Source organism: Squalius cephalus (genome assembly GCF_949319135.1).
Source record: "Squalius cephalus genome assembly, chromosome: 18".
Taxonomy (NCBI): domain Eukaryota; kingdom Metazoa; phylum Chordata; class Actinopteri; order Cypriniformes; family Leuciscidae; genus Squalius; species Squalius cephalus.
In genome coordinates, this window is record NC_137139.1 from 32,240,561 (window position 1) to 32,260,087 (window position 19,527).

The 19,527-nt window shown below is 38.5% G+C and overlaps 1 protein-coding gene and 1 long non-coding RNA gene across 9 annotated transcripts in view; both read left to right on the plus strand.

Moving 5' to 3' along the window:
- Positions 1 to 19,527, plus strand: part of LOC307146181 (uncharacterized protein) — a 154,208-nt gene that overhangs the window by 101,444 nt on the left and 33,237 nt on the right. For 5 of the 8 annotated variants that reach the window (XR_013819061.1, XR_013819062.1, XM_079850060.1 and 2 more), the window contains exon 4: positions 7,096 to 7,273. The exons of the other annotated variants lie outside the window; for them this stretch is intronic. Coding sequence is in view for 3 of the 5 variants with exons in the window: in XM_079850059.1 (XP_079706185.1) it covers positions 7,096 to 7,158 (63 nt within the window). In the remaining 2 variants the exon portion in view is untranslated. Of the gene's footprint in view, positions 1 to 7,095; positions 7,274 to 19,527 lie in introns of those variants that run through there. 8 annotated transcript variants of the gene reach the window in all.
- LOC307145903 lies at positions 11,460 to 12,414 on the plus strand. The gene is made up of 3 exons (XR_013819013.1): positions 11,460 to 11,529; positions 12,047 to 12,136; positions 12,278 to 12,414. It is a non-coding gene; the product is annotated as an uncharacterized lncRNA (long non-coding RNA).

Sequence of the window (19,527 nt, forward strand, 5' to 3'; positions counted from 1 at the left end):
AAACCTGGGAATGTTACAGAGTTTCAAAAGTGTGATTCATGGACATTCATAGGATCTTCTGAGGTCTTAATTCCTATAGATAGACACAGTACATTTTAAACCTATGCTTGGGTCTAAAATATTTCTGTAGTTAGAAGAAGACTAAGCAAAACTGTGATCGGGTCACCAGAAGCAGATCTTAATAACGATTTAACAGAGGTGGACAAAACACACACTTCCTTACTTAATGTAAAAGTACAGATATACTGGTCAGGTATTACTCCATTACAAGTAAAAGTTGTAAGTAAAAGTACAGAAGTACTCGTTTTTAAGAGTGCTTGAGTATCAAAAGTAAATGTCAATGCATTGTTTTATTATAGTTGTATGTAATACTTACAGTATCTTATTCCTCTGAAGCAACCTAGTGAATAAACCTACCAGTTACTATCTGTGGAGTCAAGAGCTTTCAGAATGTTATAAAACCAGAAATTGAAGAAATTAAATGACTGAATTGACAAAAAAAGACAGCCATAATCATCTTCATTTTTTTTTAACACTCATACCACCCCAACAAAAGAAGTGCACATATATGTGTATCCATTCATGCACATTTGACTCAAGTGGTCTATAAAACCCCAACCTGCTTTAAACCCCAGCAACACAACCACAGCTGTACAACTGACACACAGCAATACACTGCTTTAACACACAGCGATACACTGCTTTAACACACGGCGATACACTGCTTTAACACACAGCGATACACTGCTGTAACACACAGCGATACACTGCTGTAACACACAGCGATACACTGCTGTAACACACAGCGATACACTGCTGTAACACACAGCGATACACTGCTTTAACACACAGCGATACACTGCTTTAACACACAGCGATACACTGCTTTAACACACAGCGATACACTGCTTTAACACACAGCGATACACTGCTTTAACACACGGCGATACACTGCTTTAACACACGGCGATACACTGCTTTAACACACGGCGATACACTGCTTTAACACACGGCGATACACTGCTGTAACACACAGCGATACACTGCTTTAACACACAGCGATACACTGCTTTAACACACAGCGATACACTGCTTTAACACACAGCGATACACTGCTTTAACACACAGCGATACACTGCTTTAACACACAGCGATACACTGCTGTAACACACAGCGATACACTGCTGTAACACACAGCGATACACTGCTTTAGCACACAGCGATACACTGCTTTAGCACACAGCGATACACTGCTTTAACACACAGCGATACACTGCTTTAACACACAGCGATACACTGCTGTAACACACAGCGATACACTGCTGTAACACACAGCGATACACTGCTGTAACACACAGCGATACACTGCTTTAGCACACAGCGATACACTGCTTTAACACACAGCGATACACTGCTGTAACACACAGCGATACACTGCTGTAACACACAGCGATACACTGCTGTAACACACAGCGATACACTGCTTTAGCACACAGCGATACACTGCTTTAGCACACAGCGATACACTGCTTTAGCACACAGCGATACACTGCTTTAACACACAGCGATACACTGCTTTAACACACAGCGATACACTGCTTTAGCACACAGCGATACACTGCTTTAGCACACAGCGATACACTGCTTTAGCACACAGCGATACACTGCTTTAACACACAGCGATACACTGCTTTAACACACAGCGATACACTGCTGTAACACACAGCGATACACTGCTTTAACACACAGCGATACACTGCTTTAACACACAGCGATACACTGCTTTAGCACACAGCGATACACTGCTTTAGCACACAGCGATACACTGCTTTAACACACAGCGATACACTGCTTTAACACACAGCGATACACTGCTTTAACACACAGCGATACACTGCTTTAACACACAGCGATACACTGCTTTAGCACACAGCGATACACTGCTTTAACACACAGCGATACACTGCTTTAACACACAGCGATACACTGCTTTAGCACACAGCGATACACTGCTTTAGCACACAGCGATACACTGCTTTAGCACACAGCGATACACTGCTTTAACACACAGCGATACACTGCTTTAACACACAGCGATACACTGCTGTAACACACAGCGATACACTGCTGTAGCACACAGCGATACACTGCTTTAACACACAGCGATACACTGCTTTAGCACACAGCGATACACTGCTTTAGCACACAGCGATACACTGCTTTAACACACAGCGATACACTGCTTTAACACACAGCGATACACTGCTTTAACACACAGCGATACACTGCTTTAACACACAGCGATACACTGCTTTAGCACACAGCGATACACTGCTTTAACACACAGCGATACACTGCTTTAACACACAGCGATACACTGCTGTAACACACAGCGATACACTGCTTTAACACACAGCGATACACTGCTTTAACACACAGCGATACACTGCTTTAACACACGGCGATACACTGCTGTAACACACGGCGATACACTGCTTTAGCACACGGCGATACACTGCTTTAACACACGGCGATACACTGCTTTAGCACACGGCGATACACTGCTTTAGCACACGGCGATACACTGCTTTAACACACGGCGATACACTGCTTTAACACACGGCGATACACTGCTTTAACACACAGCGATACACTGCTTTAGCACACAGCGATACACTGCTTTAACACACAGCGATACACTGCTTTAACACACAGCGATACACTGCTTTAACACACGGCGATACACTGCTTTAACACACAGCGATACACTGCTTTAGCACACAGCGATACACTGCTTTAACACACGGCGATACACTGCTTTAACACACGGCGATACACTGCTTTAACACACGGCGATACACTGCTTTAACACACGGCGATACACTGCTTTAACACACGGCGATACACTGCTTTAACACACGGCGATACACTGCTTTAACACACAGCCATACACTGCTTTAACACACAGCCATACACTGCTTTAGCACACAGCGATACACTGCTTTAGCACACGGCGATACACTGCTTTAGCACACAGCGATACACTGCTTTAACACACGGCGATACACTGCTTTAACACACAGCGATACACTGCTTTAGCACACAGCGATACACTGCTTTAGCACACAGCGATACACTGCTGTAACACACAGCGATACACTGCTTTAGCACACGGCGATACACTGCTTTAACACACGGCGATACACTGCTTTAACACACAGCGATACACTGCTTTAGCACACAGCGATACACTGCTTTAGCACACAGCGATACACTGCTTTAGCACACAGCGATACACTGCTGTAACACACAGCGATACACTGCTTTAGCACACGGCGATACACTGCTTTAACACACGGCGATACACTGCTTTAGCACACGGCGATACACTGCTTTAGCACACAGCGATACACTGCTTTAACACACGGCGATACACTGCTTTAACACACAGCGATACACTGCTTTAGCACACAGCGATACACTGCTTTAGCACACAGCGATACACTGCTTTAGCACACAGCGATACACTGCTGTAACACACAGCGATACACTGCTTTAGCACACGGCGATACACTGCTTTAACACACGGCGATACACTGCTTTAACACACAGCGATACACTGCTTTAGCACACAGCGATACACTGCTTTAGCACACAGCGATACACTGCTTTAGCACACAGCGATACACTGCTGTAACACACAGCGATACACTGCTGTAACACACAGCGATACACTGCTTTAGCACACGGCGATACACTGCTTTAACACACGGCGATACACTGCTTTAACACACAGCGATACACTGCTTTAACACACAGCAATACACTGCTTTAACACACAGCAATACACTGCTTTAACACACGGCGATACACTGCTTTAGCACACGGCGATACACTGCTTTAACACACAGCGATACACTGCTTTAACACACGGCGATACACTGCTTTAACACACAGCGATACACTGCTTTAACACACAGCGATACACTGCTTTAACACACAGCGATACACTGCTTTAACACACAGCGATACACTGCTTTAACACACAGCAATACACTGCTTTAGCACACAGCGATACACTGCTTTAGCACACGGCGATACACTGCTTTAACACACGGCGATACACTGCTTTAACACACGGCGATACACTGCTTTAACACACGGCGATACACTGCTTTAACACACGGCGATACACTGCTTTAACACACGGCGATACACTGCTTTAACACACAGCGATACACTGCTTTAACACACGGCGATACACTGCTTTAACACACAGCGATACACTGCTTTAACACACGGCGATACACTGCTTTAACACACGGCGATACACTGCTTTAACACACGGCGATACACTGCTTTAACACACGGCGATACACTGCTTTAACACACGGCGATACACTGCTTTAACACACGGCGATACACTGCTTTAACACACGGCGATACACTGCTTTAACACACAGCGATACACTGCTTTAACACACGGCGATACACTGCTTTAACACACGGCGATACACTGCTTTAACACACAGCGATACACTGCTTTAACACACAGCGATACACTGCTTTGTAAGGCTGGAAGCTTACGCTGCTATTTTTGAACCAGTCATCGGACCAAAAGGCAGTTGAAGGATGATGTGTATAATTAAAATATTTATCTGACTCTGATATAATTAATCAGACTCCATTTGTTCAGTTGTTGTTATTCTTTAACCTCCTGTTCTTTAAAGGTAAAGGTCTTAGAACTGATAGGAAAACTGATAGAATTTAACCTGAACGTTTAGATAATGAAAGTTATAATCACTTTAGCTTTCAACATGATCAGTGATAAAAGGAAAGATTCTCCTTTAAAGCAGGCAAAGCTATTTATTAAGTTACATGTTTAAATATACAGACAGTAGAGTGGAACAACATACTGTATAGAAACTCAGTTGTAACAAATAATGCACTGATGTGCAGAAGAGGCTGGAAAAGGCTTTCTTGTAGTATGAGGTTACGCACGTGTGCGGGAGTGACGGGGTTAAAGCCTTTCTCCTAGATCAACAGTTACCTTTCTTTCTTATACCCTGAGTAAAGCATTGAACATGAGTGGAATACCAACACCAAACCGACTGACAGGAAACCAAAAGATGAGGCAAATGGGTAGTGATCAAGAGGGGAAGAAGAACATTAACCTATTCTCCTCAATGCATGTTTAACTAACAGTACCTAGATCAGTACCTAGATTGTACATTAGGATACTTTAATGTCTCTTAAGTTCATCACCATTCATTTCAGTTCATAAGCTGTCAGATGAGACCAAACATGGCATAGTTACATATTAGAACACACCAGTAAATAAACAGTATGTAGTTGAAAGCACATGTTCTGTGAAGCAAATGGTACAGACGTGTCACTGAGGTGCAAACGAAACGACACGTGACCTTACAAGAGTGATCACTGATAGGCTGTCTGTCACCTGCAAAACACCAATCACATTTAAGAGATGAAAAAAAAAAATCATCCCCTGACTGACATAACTACTTTCTACTCGAGGACCTTGACAGAAATACAGAGGAGTAAAACGTACAGTATTTGTCTTTCAAATGTAGTGATGAAGTTAAAGTAAAACGTTGCCATAAAAAATGCTTTAAAAGTCTGTCCACCTCTTCAATTTAAACGGGGTCAAAGAGTTTGAGCCACTCCATGTTCTGTGGATGCGTACGGCCGTGTGCATTTTAGTTTTGCTTTTAAATTAGCGATTAAAGAACCCGTCACACGTCGATTAACCAGTGGGAAAATATCCTCACCGCCACATCCCTAGTAACCACGTCAGTTGGCCAAATCCAAATATAATTTCATTTGGATTGTACGGGGTGTTTTAAACCTTTTCTAATCCGTTCGAGAGGACGGATGGAAAAGCGAAACTGGAAAGGACTGCGCGTGTGCAATGATGTAGAAATGGCATAATGAAGAAGTTTTATTTATACAGCGCCTTTCTGTAGCTCAAGGTTGCTTTACATTTGTACATTACAATACATTTACACACCCGCACACACATTACAATCACATTAGGACACATATAGTCACATTATCCAAAATACATGTTAAATAGATATGTTTTTAGCTGAGTCTTGAATGTAGCCACAGTTGAGATATTACGAAGTGTAAAGGGTAGAATTCCAGAATTTAGGAGCATTAACACTAAATGAAACGAGAGATGGACAGTAAACCAAGTTCAGCTGATCTAAGGGACCGGGCAGTAAGAGTACAGTAGATCAGACAGATCTGGAGGTGCAAGACCATTTAATGCCTTAAACGTCAGAAGTAGTACCTTAAAGTGAATACGTGAAGGTCATGAATCAGAGGAGTAATGTAATGAACAAGCTGTTGTCATCTGTTGTCCCGTCATCCTAAAATTCTCCTACTCGTCATTTGTGAAGTGGAGCAGGACGACGTCCCACCAGTGCTTGTTTCAGACTCTCATCCACATATGCTTTGTGTTAGGAGCGGGAAGAGGCGCTTTTACTGCGTGATGAACATAAGCAGCTCGACACAACGGTTCATGTGCTCGTCTCCTAATCAGGACCTGAAATAAATACAGATTAATTCTGCTCTTTAAAACAAGGAAAAGAGGCAAATATTAGGAAAATGGTTAGTATATGCGCCAACAGCGGGAAACTGTATATTCCTGCAGTGTGTGTGCATGTCAAAAAATGAGTTCTGATCACTTTATTTAGCATCAGTGTAAACGCTATGTTTGGTTTAATTCTGATTGAAACAAAAGGTGTCCCTGTAAACGGAGCTATTGTCACCAAAAACAGGCCTTTTACTGGTCACCATTAATTCACTGTTCGCGACGTATACGGCGTGAGTGAAAAAGTTGATCTTTAATTGAAAATCAAGTATATATTCATGTGTGAAGCCTGTGGATCAGACAGAATGAGTTATAAACCAGTTTAAATTTTTTAATATTTCAAATAATGTCAAAGAATGTGGTTTAAATGTATAAATTAAGCTTTGACTTTGGCAACATTTTGTTTTATTTTTGTTTAGTTTTGTCGTCTTGTATTTGTGTTTTTCACTAAGCTCAGTTTTCTGTTGTTTTCTTTACAGATCCTGTGTTTTAAAAGAAAGAATTGGGATCCAGTTGCAGTGACTGTGTGTCCGTCGCCATGAACGGTTGTGGAGAAAACACTGAATCTCTTCTCACGGAGACCTGAGTGTCTTAAAACATGAAATAACATTACAAGCACTTTAGCCAAGTCAGTCCAAGTCAGATTTTGTGCATATCTGAACATATTTGGTAAATGTGAACTACAAAAGAATGTTACGTACTGCACCTTTAAACATTAGCCCCCGGTTTCACAGACCAGGCTTAAACTAGTCCCCATGAAATCAAAATTGACCCTATTTACTTTGTTATTAGCGCATATTACTAGTCTTGTGGTGAACAATTAATCCGTGCAAGTAAATATTAAAAAATAATTTTTTACCATGGTAATCTTCAAATCATGGTAATCAAAATCTGAAAAGTTACTTTGGGGTCTGGAATGGTGTCTTTTTCTGATGACGTAGGTTTGAGGACTTGGTTTGAAAACGCTTAACCACTCCCCTCAAACCGTTAGTCTGCTATGAGCGAGAGATAGAGAGGAGGAGCGCTAGAGTAAAACCCTGCCCTCTGTTCAATATTCCTTTTCACTGGGAAATACGTCACAACACTGGAGAAAAGTCATTTGCAACTTCCGGTTCACAGGGACTTTAAGCTAGTCCCGGACTCAAATACATGTTTGAGCTGTTTTACCTGAAAGCAACTCACACTGACATTTCTAAAAACATGTCAGTGTCATTGTTTTGTCTCGAGATGCACACCAGTAATGTTTTTTTAGTAAGGCACATTATAAAAGCTACTTAAATCAGTCCTAACTGAACTAAGGGCTAATCCTGGCTTAATCTAAGCCCTGTCTGTGAAACCGGGCCCAAATGTCTTTGTCCAGCACCATGGCAAGATGTAAGACAACATCTGTGTTGAAAACCCCTCAGGTATTCCAGAAAATAAAAAGACAATCATTTAGATCAGAGTCCAATCACAGATAATCTGATTTGGATCGAGTGTGAATGTAGTCTTTGATGAAAATGAACCGCCAAACTATCAGATGCTGTTATTATTTCAGTGTGGTGCTCGTGCTGAAAGTACAGCTGAAGTCTGAGCACAGAATTCGCCTCACACACATGTGATCGCATATTCAACTACACACACAGTTATGTCAAAAAGCACATCATGTGGACTGGAGCATTAAATGTAAACAGTGTTTGTCCTACACGAGCGAAAAACAAATAGGAGAAAATCAGATGTGTAACTATATCTGTGGATTTGTCCTTAAAGGGAACAGCCTATTAAACTGTTGCAATACGTTTCATTATGTTACATTAATTTAAAAACACTGCTTTTGATTTAATCCGATTCATCTTTTTTTATTTTTAATATAAATCAATTTATATTTAAATCACACAGTGAAGACTCTATGGCAACTATTTTTCCCCAATTTTGGTAGTAAAGCCAAAACAATCTCTGTTACCTTAAATTATATGTTTATCTCTGTAAAGCTGCTTTGAAACAATCTACATTGTTAAAAGCGCTATATAAATGAAGATGACTTGACTTGACTAGTAGGGCCTATTTCTTAGTACATGGAAAATAAACTATTCTGCCTGAAAAACTTCAGTTTATTTAATGTGTAGGCCTATATCTTTTCTATTGTATTTGTCCTATTGTTTGTAATTTGCTTCATTGTTCTTGTTTAAAATATCAAAATAAAAAAAGTGCCTTCCTTGCTTTAATACAGAAGTGTGTGTGTAATGATTGTAGTCAGCTTTAATGGACTTCAAAACAGAAAACGGCAATTCACTGATAAATATTCACAAATAAATAGACCTATGAGACTGTTTATTCACATGTTTAAAACATAGTTTAATAAAGCCAATATTTAAAACATTTTGGCAGTTTTTTCTTTATCCATTTGAAAATCGTTTAAATATATTATAAACTCATAGGGGCAACAAATGAACTTCCAACTCTCTCATATGCCACTCAAAGTAGATAAAAGATGGGCTGTCAAGATCAAGGCAAGATTAAACATGTAGGCCTAATTACACTCTCAGAAAAAAAGGTACAAAAGCTGTCACTGGGACTGTACCCTTCAAAAGGGTTCTAATATGTACACGTTTGGTATCAATATGTACATGTTTGGTACCAGTATGTACCTTTGAGGGACTTAAATGCACTCTTTAGGTACAAAGGTGTACCTTTTGAAAAGGTACCGCCACAGTGACAGCTTTTGTACCTTTTTGTACCCACAGTGACAGAGTGTACTTGCAAAATAATTGCCTACAAGTTGTAGGCTACAACATTCTAAAATCTGCCAACATGTACAGGGGCGTTGCACAAGATCCCGGGCCCTATGAATAGGCAGTCCTGATGGGCCCCCATGTTCCTCAACCACCCACCCCCAAAAGAAAAAAAATGAATAAGGTAATCTGGCCTCTGTACACATGAATCTATAGGCCTAGATGTTTATAGGGTAATAATATGCTTGGAGTAGCCTGATAATTTGTCGTGTGTGCATAGGTCTACACACATTTCAAACCTCCTTTCCCAACATTCTCTAGCCTACTTTACTATGGTTACTAAGGTTAAGCTAAATTATATTACAATATTTTTTTGTATAACACCCAATGTAGGCTATAAAATGGCTAATTTTAGATATTATAGCCTATTAATTTAAAATTAAACAGGTTTCAATTTAGGCTATTATAATGGTGTGTTTTATGCAAACAGCATTGTTAGTGTACAGTTTATTTATTTAGCCTTTACCTCAGATTACATGTATAGCCTAACCAAATTATCATCTTTCAGTGGGTTGTCTGTCTCAGGTCATTTTTAGCACAAACGATCGCGGAGATAGTTAACATATTTCAGGCTAACGTTACTTTTTTAGTATTTTTTTATGTTCTTAAACTTAATCGATCATGTCGTGTTCACTACGGTTTCACAAAGACATGTGACAGGTTATTGGCTTAGATCCATTGCAAACAAGTGAAATTTAATTATGTATCCCTTGCACTTACACTAGGGCGGCTATATAAATTAATACATGATATCTCCAAGTCTTAATCAAAAACATTTGTTTATACACGCACAAATATATATATACACACATTTGCACTGATTTATAACAATGGATTACATTTCGAACAAACTGCATGTCAAGCATGTATAGTCTCCACTATGGTTTGCAGTCCTGCATGAGAAGGATCCAGTTAGGGTGACCAGACGTCCCGAAAAATTCGGGACAGTCCCGAAATCTAAACTGTTGTCCCGAATCCCGAATCTGGCCCTAATTGTCCCGAAAATTATACTAAAGCAAAATTTGAGTAGTTATTGTCTGATAAACATTAAAAACTGTCTGCGGAGGTTGAGTCGTCCTGCAACCAGCCCCCGCCGGCTGCTCATTGGCTGCAGCTTTTTCTTTTTCTTTTTTTTAAGTTCTAAAAAAATACCGTAGGCGCGAATTTAGATCCTGGGAAAGACAGGAGTGTTGGAAACAGTGAAATCCTCCACAAAATATGCTGACTCTATTCATTTATCTAATTAATCTATGTACAAAGACAATACGACTTTTTTGTCCCCTTTTTGTTTTAAGCCTTGATGAAGAGAGCGCAAGTTGCTGCAGCCGCGAGGACAGTGATGCACGCGTAAAGGAGTGATTGATTGTTCGCGGCACACGTGTAGGCTACAAAAAATACTTCGCTATACAATTATCTCGTTATTTTCGTTTAAGCTTATTAGCGTTAGGCTATACTGAAAGGTCTGATGTACGCACTGTTACTTACAACAGTCATTGTTTTTTTTTGTTTTTGTTTTTTTTTTCACAATGACTTTTGAGTTCATGATTTTAATGTTGCTGTTTTTTGTGGCAGACTAAAGACTAATGACAGACTGTTGATCTTTGTTTGAAATGAACCAAACATGAACCCCATCACCCCCCATCCCATCCCATCCCATCCCGTCACCCCAGACCGCAGACCCAACCCCTCCCCTCAATCTCATCTGGCCACTCTAGCATCCAGTTGATCAGAGAAAACATGAGTCACGTCAAACACAACCTCCAGCTGTAGAACAAAGACATTCCTGCCAACACACACTTCAGTGAATCACATGTGTGTTGGACAGATTTCAGAAGGAGGAGGAGCGCCGTCTGTGTCTCCTTATTGGTTACGAGCACCACACGGGGCTGTGACAGGAAATCCCACATAAAACTCCGCCCCAAACTTCTTCCCCACAGAAGCGTACTGAACGTAACAAACTTATACGGACTCTTGCAGACTCGTAGGAAGAGCGCGAGTGTTTAGATGCCACTTGGGACGGGAAGCTCAATGCATCACATTCACAGCAGAAACTTTTGACTTAAACGCTTATTCATATTCATACAGCCGAACAGAAACCCTTTACATTTATATCAGATCTAGCAATGCAGAACTCCAATACAGGTGAGTTATTCAGATATTTCATTGCTTATATTAATCTATTAAAACTTTACACAAAAATATTAATTAGAATAAATGTATACATAATGATATAATGCTGAGTGATGTGATTGACAGATTTGCTCTTGTTTGACTGACATCTGATTTTGTAAAGAAGAAATAGCTAATGATAGCCTAATCATTAACGTTATACTGAAATACAAGAAACCCAAGCAATGATGATGATGAATGAATAATGATGAATTATACAGGATTTATTAATCTTAGTTCATGTTAATTTAAACTTTTAACCTATTGATTCAGAAATTAAAATGAGTATTTTTATTATCTAACATTGACAAGGATTAATAAATGCTGTATTATATGTAGCCTATATTATTATATAGCTTATATATTGGCCATTGATACTTCATGTTTGCAAATAGATTAAACCTTAAATATAATGTCAAGCAAAACGAACAGAGAGTTGCATAGTATGGCGCTATAATAACTATATTAATGGTGTATCTGTTCCTCTCAGGCTCTTCAGTGTGGAGTGTTTGTCCATCAGTGTCCTGCTGTCTGTCTGCTCTCTGGAAGATGATGAGGACTTGTGTTTGTTCCTCTGAGGGTATGATTATTCTTTAAACAACATATTATTCATTTATTAACACACTCGCGGTCAAAACATGAGTTTAGTGTCATGTGTTTCTGAATGAAGATCTGCACTGAAATAATAGAGTGTGTTTAAGTTGATGTTCATCTTTTGTAGAAATGGATCAGTCTCTGGATGTTCCTCTCTCTGTAGAGGAGACCCGAGCAGAACCGGCCCAGAGTTCAGTGCGGCCATGCTCATTCACACACGAGGAAGAGTGTGTGTGAGCGATGAGGATGAGGATGAAGAGCAGCAGGACAATCTACAAATTCACAATTTTATTGATTTCCTGTTAAACAGTTTGTGATTCAAAATAAAGCACTTACCAAAAAAAAAAAAAGCTGAAATATTTTATTTATCTAGAGATTCAATATCTAATTATCTGACTTGTTTGCCAGTTAGTTACAATATTTAATGGTATTTAATGTATTAACAAACATGAACTAACCGTGAACAATAGGCCTATTACAGCATTTATTAATCCTTGTTAATGTAAGGCCTAATGAAAATAATCATGTTAATTTCTGAATCATAGGATATGTTGACATTAACATGAACTAAGATTAATAAATGCTGTAGATGTTATCGTTATTCCATTCCTTGGTCTCTATAATGTTATCAAATGAATGCTTTATTGTGAAGTGTGTCTGTATAAGTGTTTGTATATTGAAGTGTTTGAAGTGTACAAATTCTAGAAGTTAGGCTACTTGTATCAGCTGAATTTATGAACATTAATTTAAAATGACAGTAAATGGCTTGGTTTTCTCGGTGGTTCAACGAAAAAGTTCCAACATCCGAATTAAATCAAACAAGAGCGAATCTGTTAATCATATCAAGCAGCATAATATCACTCGGTAGGCATAGATTTATTCTAATCTTTTTAGGTAAAATTAATAGATTAATATGAAAACGATGTCCAAAAGAGTTGAGGAACAAAACAGTTTTACACTTCAAGGGTGTGTGTGTGTGTGTGTGTGTTTGTGTGTGAGAGAAAGAGAGAGAGAGAAAGAGCGCGCTCCCCAGTTCTTTTACATTGCTAAATTTAGTAATGATACTGCTATTCTTAACTTATTATATAAAGATCAAGACATTTTTACCACTCTGAAATTAAGCAGTTTAGAGTGGTTTGATGCCCACTGACAAACGTCCAATATAATGGACTGCAGGCTTTAAACTAGGTGAAATGCTCCAGAAGTAAAAAAAAAAAAAAAAAAAAAAAAAAAAAAAAAGGGGGTTGACATGTGATGTCCATTGTAGGCTAATGGATGCAGGGTCAACCCTGAGCGAGTAATTGTAAGTTTTGCGCACATGAGAACTATATTTTGCAAGCACATTACATTATATCTTGAACAGAAATTAACAATCGTAAAAAAAAAAAAAAAAAATTGTTTGAGCAAAGAAAAAACGATTCCGTGCTCAATATATGTATTTGATTGTTTGCTATAATCCATATTAACGTGCAATAATAACCCCTCTCACGCAGTTTACTCAGGTGCTCTCTCACAAACTTATTCTCTGCGCTCATGTCAAGTCTCTCTCTCTCTCTCTCTCTCTCTCAACTCTTAATTCTGTGCGCGCTCAACTCTTGACACACGCTCGCTCAACTTGCAACAGCGTTACAAGTGTGCCACAAAATCAACCAATCGGAAAATTAAAGGTCAATTGTGATTGGCTGTTGGTCTCCAATCAAATCGCTATAACTAAAGCCCGTCTTGTAGAACTATCCATAGATATCCATATATATCCATATCCATATATAATCCTTTATTATATGATATCTATGGAACTATACAGCCCAGCAAACACATTTACGTTGTGGAACTATACAGCCCAGCAAACACATTTACGTTGTGGCAACATCTCTGGCACGTTGCATTTCTGCTATGGCATCGTCGCTGTCTACGTGCTCGCAACATTGTAACAACGTTGTTGCGCGACATTCAGCAACTGAGAGACGACGTTCTGACAATATTTTTATATGGTGCATTTTGTTAGATAATTATATACTTTTTTTAACGTGTATTGTTTATCTATATTATTATTTAATAGGGCTATCAACACCTGCAAGTGTAGCCTACACTTTGAAGAGTAAAAATGACAGGTTTCGTTAATTCAACTTTATTAAAACTGCATCAAATTGCACTTCCAAAAGTCATACATTTGTGAAAAAAAAAAAAAAAAAGAAAAAAAAACGAAATAAACGAATATACAAATTTATTTTAAGTATAATTAATAAAACATAAAAAGCAAAGGCAGATCAGAACATTTAATGAACAAAACCGGGTCTGTATGGCGGACAGTAGAAAGCCGGTATCACCGGGGAAACATCACAAATCCAGAGGAGCAAAGAAACGAATGAGACTAAATAGCGGAAAAATCAAACGAAAAACTAAACAGTGCAAGCGAGGCTACATTAATCACATTAGAAATTAAAGTTGTAGGTTGTGTTTGATAGCTGAGGTAGGCTAAATTAAACGCAGTACTCATCCTTGCTCGATGAAGAATGAGAACACAATGAGCCCAACAACAGGTGGTTGAAATTTAAAGTGTAAGTTGCAGGTTACATTTACATTTTACATTTATTCATTTAGCTGACGCTTTTATCCAAAGCGACTTACAATTGCTATATATGTCAGAGGTCGCACGCCTCTGGAGCAACTAGGGGTTAAGTGTCTTGCTCAGGGACACATTGGTGTCTCACAGTGGATTCGAACCCGGGTCTCTCACACCAAAGGCAGGTGTCTTATCCATTGCGCCACACCACCCCGTGGTGTGGCGGGGTGGTGTGGTTAAATTTTTCACGAAGATAATGCAAATTTGGTTAAATTTTAAAATTTGGTTAAATTGTGGTTAAATTTTTCACGAAGATAATGCAATGTGTTTATTAAACATAAAGATAAGAACCGCCCACCATTGTTTTTTATACCAAAATGCTGATATAATATGAAAAGTTGGCACTTTTAACAGTGGTTTTAACCGCTCCCGCTCCCTTCCACTAGATGGGGCGTGACGTCATAAGAGGAACTCACTAGTAGAGTTACCGTACGCTAGCAGCTATAGATGCCTTACACAACTACAGAAAAGTTGGTTGTATGTTTTATTTGATAAAAAAAATTATGGATAAAATAACTCCACTGTAAACATACTCGTGTGTGCTGACTTCAAGGGGACCGTGATCCTGCCTGAAATGAGAATAAGCTATTCGCAAAACAAACGGGTTCAGGCACGTCAGATCAGCCGGTCGCAGGTCGAGCTGTTGCACTAAACTCCTAAACGCGTTCACCTCACGGCAGCACACACTCTCCACTGCTGATAGCCCACACAAACACAGTGATGGGGACATCGATCTCTCTTTTTCTTTTCTGACAATAAACATCGCTAATTAAATCGTGAGAAATTGATAACGCGTGGATTGAGGAAGGGTATTACGTTTGAGGCGTCGATGAGACTAGCGATTGATGCCTGTGCAGTGTGTGCATCTCTAACGTTACAGCTCTGATTTGGACTGACTTACTGTAAGTAAATAATGTATTCAGTTCAGTCGTTGTCCCTCCTTGCTATTCTACATGACGGCAATATTTTGAAAAGACTTGCTTGTTCCGTTATATTATCCGGGTTAAGTTTGCACCAGGCTAGACTATAACGTAGCTAACGTTACTCACCAGGACACTTGGCCAACCCTCCACTAATTCTCCTCACACCAAGCATTAATAACTCTTTGAGTGCCATGGCTCCCCTATCTCACGCCTGACCGGTTAAAAATTGTAGGGCTGTGGTCCATAAAGAATTTGATGGTTTCCCACCTCCTCAGTCGTTCTCCAAATAGCCATAATACAGTAGGAATCTAGCAGAGTATGGGTTGCGAGTTCCTCTTGTGACGTCATCACCCAGTAACTGAAAAAACACGCTACCGTTGAAGAAACCCCAATAAATGTTATTTTAACACATTTTAAGACAGAAATAATTAAATATACCTATACATATAGAGCACTTTAATTTACACATTAATTGACTGTGGTGGTTAACCTGCAACTTACACTTTAAAAGGCTGATTTTCCCGCTTCAGGGCAGTGACGAGTACATTCCCAGCAAACATTGGTCCGACGGCAACGTCGTGTCCCTGGCCAAAAATAGTCGCGGTATGACGGCATCAATCGGTAAAAATATGTAACACAGAACATTTCCTAAAAATGCATTCAGATACATTTGTACATGTCTACAGTTCTCTGGGGTTGCATGTATAATTGTTATTTTGACTTTTAGCTACGTGTAGTTCAATATAGTGTATCGGGTGAGAGGACGTCACCTGGCGACGTCTTTTACACGTGCATTTATAGTCCATCATGACCCTCCATCATGGAATCCTTGTGAAATATGCAAAAGCTGTGCTTAATCCTTGCATGGTTAATACTGCAAAAATTAATTTAATTGCCCAAGTAGTTTTTAAGAGGTTGTGAAGACGTCCACTGACGTCCTTTACACGTCAAGGCTGTGAATAGACGTCCACTGATGTCTTTTACACTTAGTCAAGCAAGACAGAAAAAAAACAGGAATTATCTTTATGAAATACACAAATTGTATTCAAAGTAAATATATTTACTTTATCTTGTTTAAATAAATTATAATCACACAGTTCCTTGTGTGAATGCAAAGCCTCTGCATTCTAGTCATTATTTCAACCTGTAGCCTACCTGATACGTTGTGTGTTTTTTTTTTTTTGTGTGTGTTTTTTTTATGGAATGTATGCATATACATGTAAAACAGAAATATATCTGGTCACCATTTATGTCTGAGTTGGATGTAATTGCCAAAACTGTGCTGCCAAGATGTAACAAAAGATCTCCCGACATTACCAAATCCCGCGATAGGTTAGATTATCTCACGAGATGTTAACGCGTTTTCCCCATAGACTTCACTCCGGAACACTGAAGTTTGAATAACCACGGAGAGAGGAGGAATTGAGGCCCATATTATTAGAAATCTACTGTTGGGTACGTACATTTTGTATAGATTCACGTGCTAGAGTTTTACTTGTTTGACATGAATGAACCGAAAGAAATGATGCCCACATTGTCAACTGAAATTGGCTAACTGAGTTTGGCTAAAATTAGCTAGTAGGCTAAAAGTTAATTTGAACTTATACAACGGTATACCATAGTATAAAGTATGTTTAATGATACAGTCAAAGTTATTACTGTAAATTATTAATGTAGCCTTTTGAGAGTTTCTTTCAGAAAGTAAATTATCTGAAGTAGAATGAAATGTTTAGCTGGATTTGAACATGTATGTTTTCAGTAACTGCTTTAAAAATATTTTGTAATTTTAGAATTGCTAAACATGTCTATTCAGGGGACATCACAGCCCACCTGTCTTTATCAGAAATGTCCTGTTCACTTTCTCACTGTTACACACCTAGTTAAGGGTCTTTCTCAAGGGCACCACAGTGGTATTGAAGAGGCAGGGGACAAATGCTGTTTTGAATTTAGCTGAAGACCATAAAAATATTTTGAAAATAAGTGCATGTCATTTACCTCAAATTTTTAATTTTCATTTATTTTAAAAATAAATATATTCTCTTCCCTTAGATGCTGTGAAGAGGTGGAGCCCACATGCTACAGACACTGAAATTGATGCAGCAATGGCAGAACACCTGAAAGCTGGGGGTGGTGGATACAAAAAATGAGCCAAACAATGTGTTTAAGGGATAGTTCACACAAAAATGAAAATTGTCATCATTTACTCAACCTCATGTTTCAAACCTGTATACCTTTCTATGTTATGCTAAACACAAAGATATTTTGAAGAATGTTTGTAACCAAGCAGATGTCGCTTCCCATTAATAATCATTTTTTCTCCAATAATGGTAGTCAGTGGATGCTCTATTTGCTTGGTTACAAACATTCTTCAAAATATCTTCTTTTGTGTTCAGCAGAAGAAAGAAACTCATACAGGTTTGGAATTTGGTGAGTAAATTACATAATTTTCATTTTTGGGTGAACTATCTTTATATAATAATTCAGTATTTTGCTATTGGTATTTAGTTTGGTTAACAAATCGAGAGCTTAGAATTATAAGGTTCTATCTCCGTTTATTGTAGTTTATTGAGGATCAAAGTTTTTAAACTCGGTTTATGTTTTGTGAGATGGAACCTTTTATTTTATTAATAACTACTAACAAAATATTTTTTTTTACAAAAATAACACCACACAGGCATTAATAAACACCTAATGAATCAGATTGTCAAAAACTCAATTTCGACCAAAAGTGGAGATAGAACCTTATAATTCTAAGCTCACGAAATGTTAAACATTGAAAAAAAATAAAGAGAAATTTTGGCTGTTCAAGATCAATAAAATGTTGTGCTTAATCAGAACATGCTTCTTTTTTGCTTATGTCCACAAATAATGTGTTATTGTTTTTGATGTACACGTGATTAAAACGTTTTATTGATGTTCAGGTCTGACTGGACCAATTTTGGACCTTTTTAGAACCTTTGTCAAGATGTGTAGGCTAAACCTCAAGACTTGATTGTCTTTCACGATGTTACACAATAGGTGTGTGATTATTTTATATGCAGGCTTATACACTTAAATTATGCAGCAACACATTTAAACACATATGACGACGCATTTAGACGTCCAGGGACGCGCAGAAGAGACGTGGAATTCACGGCCAGAAAAGACGTGGAATTCACGGCCAGAAAAGACGTCGGTTCAACTTCCATTTTGGAACTATTTTTCAACCATGACGGGACGTCTCGGACGGACGTCTTTTCAACGGTCATTAAACGTCCAAATGTTTGCTGGGTTATGTCGTCCAGTGGTTGTCAAGACACCCTAGGCACAACCTTAAGCAATGGCCCTGAACGGTGGTTTAATAGTTCAGGATTGTGGCCTATCATTCTTATTTCAGAACAACAAATACAAAGTCTGTTAAAAAAGTTACAGCTGCTTCATTAAACAAAGACAAGAATATATTAAAGTGGTACTACAAATGTAAAACTGAACTTAAATGATAGCAAAATATGATTTTAAATTAGCCTAAGGTAATCAATGAGACAAAGATATTTTTTCTTCTTCTTTTAGACAGGACTTTCATTATTTAAGTTTAAATGTTGTATATTTAATATGTATAAAGAATATATATTTAATAAATATACAATATGATTACATAGGCATTTATTTCTGTATGTATAGGGGTAGAGTGGGGGAAAACGCCCCCCTTAAGGAAAATGTGACATTACAGTGAAACAAATAATAAATGTGACTAGAATTGCCATCCCGGTTTTGAGTGACTATGGCAGGAGTTATTCACCAAATATTAAAATTGCTCAGCCTTTATAATTAATTAGTATTTTGACTAAAAAT